Source organism: Schistocerca gregaria, chromosome 4 (assembly GCF_023897955.1).
Source record: "Schistocerca gregaria isolate iqSchGreg1 chromosome 4, iqSchGreg1.2, whole genome shotgun sequence".
NCBI lineage: Eukaryota > Metazoa > Arthropoda > Insecta > Orthoptera > Acrididae > Schistocerca > Schistocerca gregaria.
The window spans coordinates 229,957,322-229,969,377 of NC_064923.1; the positions used below are offsets into that span (position 1 = coordinate 229,957,322).

Here is a 12,056-nt window from a genome sequence, read left to right on the forward strand (position 1 = left end):
CACGTTTAGAGCCATCTTTTTACCATGTTTAAAACCACCTTTAACATTTACTCTCAGTAGATATTACCACATTTATGGCTAATAAATGCCCCCACCACAAACATCCAGCCCATTGTCGCAGTGTACATTCGAAACAGAATTTAGAATTTCATTCCTATTAACATCTGAATTCAGCCAGCTTTCTACCTATAGCACTGTGTCGACATATTACGGTTTAAAAGTGAGACTAGTTATGGGTCCTTCCCATGGACTCCCCTGCAGTTAACAAATATGACATTCATATTCTCTTTTTGTGATCTGCCATAATGAATGTTTCTTTCTATAATTATTGGGACTGTTATTTTTCCCTTTCTGAAAACAGAACAGTTGTTGGGCCTGTGCAAGGCATTTATCTATCCCAAAAACCCACAGGTATATGCCAGATTTACTCTGCTAATCCAGTAGCTTCTTCCTGTGTGTAGTGTATCTCTGACTTATTTGGCTTGGAACCAGAAGCTTGTGATCAATTCTGGAAATGATGCTGTAGATCAATAGCTCAGTTTCTGCCCCGTGTGTTAGGCTAACTGCCTTCACCAAGACAGCTGCCCGCTGCTCGTGGTGTAGTGCCTGACGTTGCTACCTCTGGCTCATGGGATCCCAGGTTTGATTCCCGGCTGGGTTGATGATTTTCTCTGTGTGGGGACTGGGTGTTTATGTTGTCCTCATCATTTCACAATCATAATCATCATTCATGACAGTGGTTAGATTGGATTGGGTACAAATTGGACTGTGTAAAAATTGGGACTTTGTACGGGCACTGATGACCATGCAGTTGAGTGCCCAACAAACCAAACACCACCACAAATGCAGCCAGACTTCTATAGGGACTGAGGATGGGCTCAGACCCCCAGCAGCCATCATTGGTGCTGTGTCACAATTAGCTAACTCTCCCCCCCCCCCCCCCCCCCCTCTCGCCCCTGCCCTGCCAAGCATACAGAGTGGAAAGTAGCCTTCCTTTCCACCCTAACTACTGTTTCCACAGGGACTGTATCACCTGCCAAACCTTGAAGCTCTCACTGACCAGCAGACATTCTCTCGACAATTGTCTTGAAATTTGAAGGTCGGCCCTAGTCCCAACAAAGAAATCATCCCATGTTGGCTGAGGTGTACTTTCAGCAATCGGCAAGACATACAAGTTGTTTTTGAGGTGGAAGAGGACAGCTGCACTGCTGTTACCCACTTTTGCCTGCCACCCAGAGATTTGTAGCCCCAGCATTGTTCACCATTCACACTCAGGTGAATGTAAACCGGGATGTGAGGAGCAAATCTGAAGGAACTGTAACATCAGAGGTACCAGATGACATTGCAAGCACCAAAGGTGTTAAAACTGTGGTCTCAGCCACATCAGCTCCTCAACAACTGCTGGCCAACACAGCTTCCAGTTGTTTCTGGACAGTGGCCAGTTGCTCCTGCATCTGTATTTTCAGGATTTAGGATATTCTTGATGTTGGAAAGTGTGATTTTGATGCAGTATGTTGCTTTATGAGTGATTTTAGAAATTCTTCTAAGAATACTTTTTGTCAATTTGTTTGCATTGTAACTGGGATCTATGGAAGTCAGAAAACATAAGTAACGTATGCAAAAATATCTGAAATGTAGAATACAATCATTGATATGCATTTTATTTACAGCCTCTTTGTTCTGTTGTAATCTTTGTTCTTGTCATATGTCTTGCTTATTTTGCCATTGTGATGACTCATACTCATAAATTTTTTTGTGTTTCTTTGAGATGTAATTGACCACAGTAATGTCACTTTTGAAGTTAAATGATGACTGTGAACTTCACTGTTCATTATTTGCTGTGGGTGTTCTGACATGATTTTCTGTAGAGTTCGTAATAGTGTCACTTTCCTTTTTAACAACTGCTGTCTGGAATCAAAGGAAGTAAAAAAAGTTGTTGATGTTATATTCTCACCTCTTGGTTCACTGGTGAGAGCTTACACATCATCATACCTTTTTTACTTTATTTTTTTAATTTTTTATTCCTGGTGCTGCTCATATTGCTTCGTCTGCATTAATTTGTACTTTTAGTACATCTGAAGTTTCCCAGCCACAAGCTGTCCATATTCTTATCCCATATTTTGATGGTTCACTTAGAACAAATTGTCTGGGACATCAACCCCAAAAACCTACCATTTACTTATTGACAGTCATATTTACTCCGAGATTATATAGTCTGGGAAAGACTACTACCAAATATTTCTAAATTTTTCCTCTTTCTTTTGTATTTAATTTCTTATCAAATTGTGCAACAAATTATGTTTTACTGAATGAGTTTTGTGGCATCACCCAAAATATATTCTGGCGTGTTTCCTTATCTCACAGTCTCTTTGTAAACTTTCCAAATTATCAGTATTATACAACCAAGTGACAGCAACCTATGAAATGCCTTAAATAGAATGCTGTAAATATTTATCCATTGTTGGGCATAAACTTGTTCTCTTCAATGTTTTTGATCTCAATAATTTCATTTATAACAATATAAGGAAAAGATAGACTGCTATTTACTGTGAAGATGATACATTAAGTTGCAGATAGGGACAGCTAAGAGACATTTACACATTAGCTTTCCACCCCAGCCTTCGCCAGATAAGGAGATACAGACATTCATTCACACAAGCAAGCACACGCCTCGTGTAAACATTGCTGCCATCTCCATTGTATGTGTGAGGTGGGCACTTGTTTGCTTGTATGTAAGAACGTGTGTGTGTGTGTGTGTGTGTGTGTGTGTGTGTGTGTGTGTGTGTGTGTGTGTCTGTGTGTGTGTCCCCTTCCGCCCTTTTCCGACAAAGACTGTGACAGAAAGCTAATGTGTAATTTTAATTGTGTTTGTCTGTGACTTATTTTATCATCTTTACGATAAGTAGTGATCTATCTTTTCCTTATGTAGTTGATATTTCAACATGGAGTTTCCATCATTTAATTTCATTTTCAGTTGTATAAAAAATTGTGTTGAATGAACTTTTTATGTTAGTTATTCAAATATCTACATACCTTCCAATTCCAGGTGTGTTCTTGATGAAGTTAACTGCAGAAAGATGGCTATATTGCAGAAGCTGATGTTGGTACAATGTGATAGCATGATGTCTTAAAGAAATAGTTTGTATATTGCTGATGGCATGTTGACTGTGAGAGTAATGAGAATCCTTACACTCAGAAAATCCATTACTTACATGATTTTCACATTCAGAAATTGAGCCTTCTCTAGCATGCATTTAAAGTCACCCCTATCATAGCATTAATTAGTGATAAGTTCATTGCACAGTTTTCTGTCAGCAGATTTTCATTTGAGCGATAAATTATTGTCAACAAAAATCCATTATTAAATGAAATTAAATCTTTGACAACATACAAGTGTAACATACAGTAAACCCTACAAAAGATTCAAATCTCAGAATTAACTTAAAACGATTTCTTGTTGGCTCATACTGAGGTGAGTACTATGCATTATAAGCTGCCACCTGAAACAAAACTATTTTAACTGCCGTAAACATGTATTATAGGAATCAAAATGAAATTGGACAGGTACCAGTGTTGAGTTTCACTGTGTGATGATGTGTGTGGCTGAAAGTATGAAGAACTTACAAAATTTGCTAAACATAATGAGAGACTTCTTAACACATATGGCGTATCTGTGGGTTGATTAGGTTGTGTTATTTTTCCAGTGTACTGTTCATTGTAGAATGGTAGGGAAATGCAATCAGCTTATGAAGGAGACTGCACACAAAACACCCGTGTAACTACTCCCAGGATATTGCTCAATTATGTGGGACCTGTACAATATATGACTAACAGGGGATATTGAATAGATACAAGGAAGGCCAGTGTCAACAGTTACAATATTTTCCCCCCAAGTATAAGAGAACGTCACAAAAATACTGAAAAAAACTGAAATGGTGAATGTTTCAAGGTAGACATGATCAATGCTGTGGAAAGCCTGCTTATAAAGTTTCTGTAATTAACTTTTAACTGATGGATCTAGAAGTATACTGCAACCCCACTACATATTGCTCTCATAGGTATCACAAAAATTGCACTAATTGCAGTGCATGTAGATGTATTTAAGCAATCATTCTTTCCTAAGTTCTACATTTATAGAATGGGGGAAAAAGCCCTAATAACTGTTACAGTGGCACATATCCTCTACACAGTGTCCGATGTCGGGCTGAATTGCTAGCTGAGCTTGACTCTCTGACATGAGGGCAATACGGAAAATCTTCACAATCATTGTTCCAATTTCACTATTATTTCCCACAGCAAAACTTCATTGTTGCATATTTTTAACACATTGGAGTATTTTATTTTTACAAACTTTGTCTTTTGGCACTCTACATCTGTATCTACATGACTGTTCCGCAATTCACAATTAAGTGTCTGGCAGAGGGTTCATTGAGCTAGTTTCATGCCATTTTTCTACCATTCCAATCTCTAGCAGTGTGCAGGGAAAATTTACACTTAAATCTTTCTGTCTAAGCTCTCATTTCTCATGTTTTATTGGAGTGATCATTCCTCTGTAAGTAGATGGGCATCAACAAAATACTTTCGCATACAGAGGGAAACACTGATAATTGAAAATTTTTTGAAAACATCTCACCATAATGAAATATATTAAAAATAAAGATTCCAAGACTTACCAAGCGGGAAAGCGCCGGCAGACAGACACATGAACAAAACACACAAACACACACACAAAATTACGAGCTTTCGCAACTAGCAGTTGCTTCGTCAGGAAGGAAGGAATGACGAAGCAACTGCTAGTTGCGAAAGCTCGTAATTTTGTGTGTGTGTTTGTGTGTTTTGTTCATGTGTCTGTCTGCCGGCGCTTTCCCGCTTGGTAAGTCTTGGAATCTTTATTTTTAATATATTTTTCCCATGTGGAAGTTTCTTTCTGTTTTATTTTCACCATAATGAAAAATTGTTTTAATGATTGCCATCTGAACTTGCGTATCATATCCGTGACACTCTCTCCCCTATTTCATAATAATACAAAATGAGCTGCTCTTCTTTGAACCTTTTTGTTGTTCTCTGTCAATCCAATCTGGTAAGGATCCCATACTGCACAGCAGTACTCTAGCAGAGGACGGACAAGTGTAGTGTAGGCAGTCTCTTTAGTAGATCTGTTGCATCTTGTAAGTGTTCTTCCAATAACACATAGTTTTCAGTTTGCCTTCTCCACATTATCTATGTTATTGTACAAATTGAAGTTGTTCGTAATTGTAATGCCCAGGTGTTTAGTTGAATTGACAGTCTGATTTGTGTGATTTATTTTGTAACCGAAATTTAACAGATTGCTTTTAGTATTCAAGTGCATGATCTCACACTTTTCATTAATTGGGGTCAGTTGCCATTTTTCACACCACAGATATCGTGTTTAAACCATTTTGCAATTGGTTTTGATCTTCTGATGACTTTACTAGACAGTAAATCACAGCATCATCTGCAGACAGTCTAAGATGACTGCTCAGATTGTCTCTTAAATAATTTGTATAGATTAGAAACAGCAAAGGGCTTATGACAATTTCTTGGGGGACGCCAGATACCACATCTGTCCTACTTGATAACTGTCCATCAGTTAGTGCAGATTGTGATCTTCCAGACAGGAAATCAGAAATGCAGTTGCACAGCTGAGACGATACTCCATAGCCACGCAACTTCATTTTAAGCCCTTGTGAGGAACAATATTAGAAGCCTTTTGAAAATCCAGAAATATGGTATCAGTTTGAGGTCCCCTTTTGATAGCATTCATTAGTTTGTGAGAATGAACAGCTCATTGTGTTTCACAAGAACAATATTTTCGGAATCTGTGCTGACTGTGCATCAACACATTGTTTTCCCCAAGCTAATTCATAATTTTCAAACACTGTGTATTTACAACATACTGCAAATTGGTGCCAGTGATACGGGTCTTAATTCATTGGATTACATCTACTTCCTTTCTTGCATACTGGTGCTACCTGAGCAACTTTCAGTTCTTAAGGTATGGATCTTTCTTCGAATGAGTGGTTGTATATGATGTTCAATACTGAGCTATTATATCGGCACACTCTGAAAGGAATCTAACTGGTATACAGTCTGGATGGGAGGACTAGACTTTATTAAGTGATTTTAGCTGCTTTGCTACTCTTGAAATACCTACTTCTAAGTTATTCATGTTGGTGGCAGTTCTTGATGTGACTCCTGTAATACTTACTTCATATTTTTTTGTAAAGGAATTTTGGGAAACTGTATTAAATAACCCTGCTTTAGTAACACATTCATTGGTAACACTACCTTCGCTATCACACAGTGAAGGTATTGATTGTGTCTGGCCATTGGTGTATTTCACATACAATCAGAGTCTCTGTGGATTTTCTGACAGATTTCAAGCCAGAGTTTTGTTTTATAAACTTTAGAGTACCTCGCATTGAAGTTCCTGCTAAATTTCAAACTTCTCTAAAACTTTGCCAATCATGGGGATTTTGCCGTTCTTTTAAATTTGGCGTGCTTTTTTTCATTGTTCCTGCAGCAGTTTTCTGACCTGTTTTGTGTGCTGTGGGCGGTCAGTTCCGTCTATTATTAATTTATTTGGTATAAATATCTTCCTTGCGATCAGTACTATTTCTTTGAATTTAAGCCAAATCTTGTCTATAATTTCAGAGTTGATTAGGAAGGAATGGAGGTTGTCTCATAGGAAAACATCAAGAGTGTGTGTGTGTGTGTGTGTGTGTGTGTGTGTGTGTGTGTGTGTGTGTGCGCGCGCGTGCGTGCGTGAAAGGATGTGGGTTTTGAGGGAGAGGGTAAGGAGTCATTCCAATCCCGGGAGTGGAAAGACTTCCCTTAGGGGGAAAAAAAGGACAGGCGTACACTCGCGCGCGCGCACACACACACACACACACACACACACACACACACGCACACGCACACGCACACGCAGTAATTCTGTGTGTGTGTTTTGTTCATTGTGCCTGTCTGCCGGCGCTTTCCCGCTTGGTAAGTCTTGGAATCTTTGTTTTTAATATATATATAGAAAGAAACTTCCACATGGGAAAAATATATTAAAAACAAAGATTCCAAGACTTACCAAGCGGGAAAGCGCCGGCAGACAGGCACATGAACAAAACACACAAACACACACACAGAATTACTAGCTTTCGCAACCGATGGTTGCTTCTTCAGGAAGGAGAGGGAAAGACGAGAGGATGTGGGTTGTAAGGGAGAGGGTAAGGAGTCATTCCAATCCCGGGAGCGGAAAGACTTCCCTTAGGGGAAAAAAGACAGGTGTACACTCGCGCACACACACACACACACACACACACACACACACACACACACACACACACACACACACACACGCACACACAGTAATTCTGTGTGTGTGTTTTGTTCATGTGCCTGTCTGCCGGCACTTTCCCGCTTGGTAAGTATTGGTGGGTTTAATTGTTACTGTTCAGTCTCGCTACAACAAACTTTTGGTCACTAATCCCTGCATTTGTCATAATGCTTCCCGTTTGCTCAGGATTATTAGTTTTTAAGAGGTGGAGTATGTTTTTGTAAGCATATACACTTCAAGTGGGCTCCTGAACTAATTGTTTCATATAATTTTTTGGAGAAAGCATTTAGCACAATTTCAGACGATGTTTTAGGTATACCACTGTCTTGAAGGGTGTAATTTCACCAACACATCAAGGGTAGGTTGAAGTTACCACCAAGTACAATTGTACGAGTGGGGTACCTACTTCAGATGAGACTCAGCCTTATTTGAACAGTTCAGTGACTGTATCGTGTGAGTTGGGAGGTTGGTAAAAGGAACCAAATATTAATTTATTCTGCTTGCCAACTATAACCTCTACTCATACTAACTCAAAGGAACTGTCTACTTCAATTTCGCTACAGGATAACTACTTCTAACATCAACAAACACACCGTTACCAACTGTCTTTAATCCATCCTTTCTAAACACCTTCAATCCTTTGTAAAAATTTTGGCTAAATTTATCCAGCTGGCTTTCAGTACCTATAACGATTTGTGCTCCAGACTTTCTATTTGTGCCTGGAGCTCAGGTTCATTTCCATCATAGCTGTGACAATTTACTGCTATAACACCTATGATTCCTACAGCAATCCTTGTCCTGTGTTTCACCTGCACCTTTTCTGTCCTTTCCTAAGACACTCTAACCTAATAAATCACACAGTTCACTCCACACAGCCCCTGTTACCAGTGCAATGACCCCTGTGGAAAGTGGAACTCTGACCTCTGAAGTTCAGTTCTGCACTGTTATTGTACCAACTTCTTTTCAGAGAACCTGATTTAGCTATCTTTCACTGGAATAAAATAGTTTGGTTTATATGCAGTGTACTTGTATACATGTTTGTTGAAAGGCACTGTCTTAACCCTTGTAACTAATGTGAGCTTGCTTCATCTGTTTGGTCTTGTGAGAACTTCTGCCACAAATTACTTCTGTACGTACATAGTGCCTAGTAACAATATGCATTCTACAGATATAAGTATTGTTTTTATAGCTTGGATCATGTTTTACATTGTATATACTATATTCAAATATATATGGGGGGGGGGGGGAATTTATTGCTTCTTATTCTCTAAAAAAATTAAAGAAAGCAACAAGTGATTTTATTGTAATTTAAAGCAACCCCTTCCCTCTCTTCTAGCAGGTAAATAACATGTTCATGTGTAGAAAATAAAGTTAATTAAAGAATGTCCTTACATGTTGTCCTCAGTTTGGGTGGTGGAGGAGGGTAGTTACCTGTCTCACTTTGCTCAAGAATGACTGCAAAACAGGCAATTGGGAAGAGGATATTCTCTGCCTTCAGTAGTACATATGTGTGAAAATTAGAGACTCAAGTTACATACTACCAGCTATAATTACAAATATTGACAGTGTTTCGAATCTAAATAAGTATCAATTTAAGGATACACTTAGACTGCGGCTAAATAGGCATCTAGTAAAACTGGAAGAGGCTCCGAACAAAACCTAAACTACGTATGCAAGCTGGGAGAAGAATTATCAGCATATGCCTGCATTAGTGTAAATACCCATATAAATAATGGGAATGATATAATGGTAGCAAAACATGGTTGTATTTCAGAATATTTCTAGAACTGCCTAACAGTATCATATAATGAACAGGACAATGTAGTAAAAAGAGTTATTGTTCCTAAATGTAACCCTTTTCAAATGTAAAAAGTTATTGTGAAGGTTTCTGTCCCCCCCCTCTCCCCCCACTCAACACACACACACACACACATATATATATATATATATATATATATATATATATATATATATATATATATATATATATATATATATATATATATAATGACACAGAAATTACATTTTTTGCTGGTGTTTCTAAATGGCTTTAACATAATGTAAGCTCTGACATCATTTAGTGTCACACACTGATACATATGACACTGACATAGTTGTTATGTCTCTGTTGCAGGTAACTGTTATGGATGATTTTGGACAGCCTTTAGAATTGGGTACACAAAATGATCACCGACGGACCATTATTCACATTGATATAGATTGTTTTTATGCCCAAGTGGAGATATTGAAAAATCCGTCACTGAAAGATTTACCCGTTGGCATACAACAAAAAAACCTAGTGGTTACCTGCAACTACATAGCAAGAGAATATGGTGTTAAGAAGTGCATGGAAGTTCGAGAAGCTCAGAGCCTGTGTCCACAGTTAGTGCTTGTTTGTGGAGAAGATTTGCATGATTATAGACAAATGTCATCCAAAGTAACAAACCTATTACAGAATTTCAGTACTCAGGTTGAGCGCTTAGGGTTGGATGAAAATTTTGTTGATGTAAGCCACTTGGTATCTCAGTCAGATTTTAAAACTGAGAGGACAGCTGCAGATGGAAAAATATTCAAAAATATAATGGATGAATGTGACTGTGGCTGCCATGAACGCCTGTGTATTGGTTCGCATATTGCAAGTAAAATTAGGAAGCAAATAAAAAGCGATTTGGGTTTAACCTGCTGTGCAGGAATATCGTACAACAAGTTATTATCAAAATTGGTATGTTCTGTTAATAAGCCTGATCAGCAAACAACCGTATTTGCATGCTGTGCTCTAGATTTAGTGTCAGGTCTTCCAGGTTTGAGATGTATCCCAGGCATAGGATCCAGGTTATGTGAGACCTTGCAATCAGTAGACATAACATCAATCAGTGACCTTCAGAACTCCAGTATGGAGAAATTAAGACGTGCAGTTGGTGTTGATAATGCTATACGCTTGAAAAGGTTAAGCTTTGGTATTGATAATTTACCTGTTAAACAGTCTGGTAAGCCACATACAATTAGCCTTGAGGATGGTTGCCGAAAAGTAAATTTGGAATCAGAGGTGCGAAGTAAATTTTCGGTGTTGCTGCAAAGACTTATGGTCTTGTTAAATGAAGATGGACGGATACCTTGTGCTGTTAAAGTAACTGTAAGAAAATATGACAGTGTCACAAAAGTGAGTCACAGGGAGAGCAAGCAATGTAATATACCTCCATCATTTTTTACTACTGGTAATTGTGAACAGCTTTCAAGTGACGTTACTGAAAAGTTAATGAGTTCAGTCATGCAGTTATTTCACAAAATGGTTAATATATCCAAACCATTTCACCTGACTCTTGTTGGTGTAGGATTTACCAAGTTTCAGGAGCGAAAGACGGGAAAAAGTTCCATAGCTTCATTCTTAAAAAAAGATTTGTCTGTTCAGTCAGTTACATCTTACAAGTATCTGTCAGGGATCGGTAATGGAATGGAGCAGTCACCTTCACAGCCATTCCCAGTCCATAGATGCTTTCATAACACAGAAAAATCTGGCTCAGAATCTGAACCAGAACCATCACCAAAGAAAACAAGAATAGATTCTTGGGTTGCAAGAAGGAAGAGAACTGTGTGCATGGATGATGACAGTGATGATGCATCTCCTAGCAAGTTAAGAGTCTCGGATATTCATCTGAATTCAAGTGATTCTGTTGAAGAAACTTCCTCAGAAGAATTGCCTCACAATAAAATGGAGAAAAAATTAGATAGTGATTATTTGCATTCTGTATGTACATTGGAAGATGATTGTGTGCAAGCTACGAAAAGAGACTTTCCTGTTGAATGTAAGTGCCCAGATGGTGTTGACGAATCAGTGTTCAGGGAACTGCCATATGAAATGCAAATGGAACTAGTTGAATCTTGGAATTATAAAGCTAATACTAAAGAATTGAAAAGCAATGTGAAAGGAAATAAAAATACAATTTTGCATTACTTCATTCGAGATAAGCAGGCTAGTTAATTTCACAAGCTTAATCATGTCTGTAATAAATCGAAAGTAAATATTCATACATCACACCTATTTTCAAAGCATTTACATCTGCATTTACCTCACTCAAATTCACAGTACTGCACTTGAAGGACAGGAAATATCAAGAGTAATTTGTTTTTATAGCTGTAAGCATAATGTACTTGGCCAGGGAGAAAACTGCTAACTTTCATACACATTGATATGAAACCAAACTTCATGCCTGATTAATCTCTCTAATTACAAGTAATTACTAACTTCTTATTAACTTAAACAAAAATAGCAATGTATGACTGTCTTCCAGAATACACATATATTTTTGATATATATGTTCAAAAGTGGGCATAACAGTGCCATGATGGCTGGTACAGGTTGTCAATTCTTTGTCTACTTGTAAGTTTTGGTCCACTGGACTAGACCAATAATGGGTGGTACAGATCTCTAATCACTGTAAAAACATGAAATCAGTTGTAATATGAAAGTAGCTATAATATGAATGAATGTAGCTATGTTACCCCTTAGGTTATAGTCAGTTGCTGCAGTTAATGCAAGTACCAGAGTCTGCTATACATTGGGCTAGTTCTTTCTCTTTCATTTAGAAGATATTGCTTTAAACCAAAACAAAAACCACATAAATAAGTGTTACAGTCCTCACTTTTCCACATTTTTTGTATTATTATTTTAATGAGAAGTAAAACTGAAAACTAGTCCAGTAACTCAAAT

At 37.9% G+C, this 12,056-nt stretch overlaps 1 protein-coding gene across 3 annotated transcripts in view; it reads left to right on the top strand.

The window, feature by feature from the left end:
• Positions 1–11,383, top strand: part of LOC126266615 (DNA polymerase iota) — a 53,616-nt gene extending 42,233 nt beyond the window's left edge. For all 3 annotated transcript variants that reach the window (XM_049970960.1, XM_049970961.1, XM_049970959.1), the window contains exon 2: positions 9,483–11,383. In XM_049970960.1, coding sequence (XP_049826917.1) covers positions 9,483–11,327 — 1,845 coding nt within the window. In that variant the 3' untranslated portion in view covers positions 11,328–11,383. The remainder of the gene's footprint in view (positions 1–9,482) is intronic.
• The last annotated feature ends 673 nt before the right edge of the window (positions 11,384–12,056 follow it).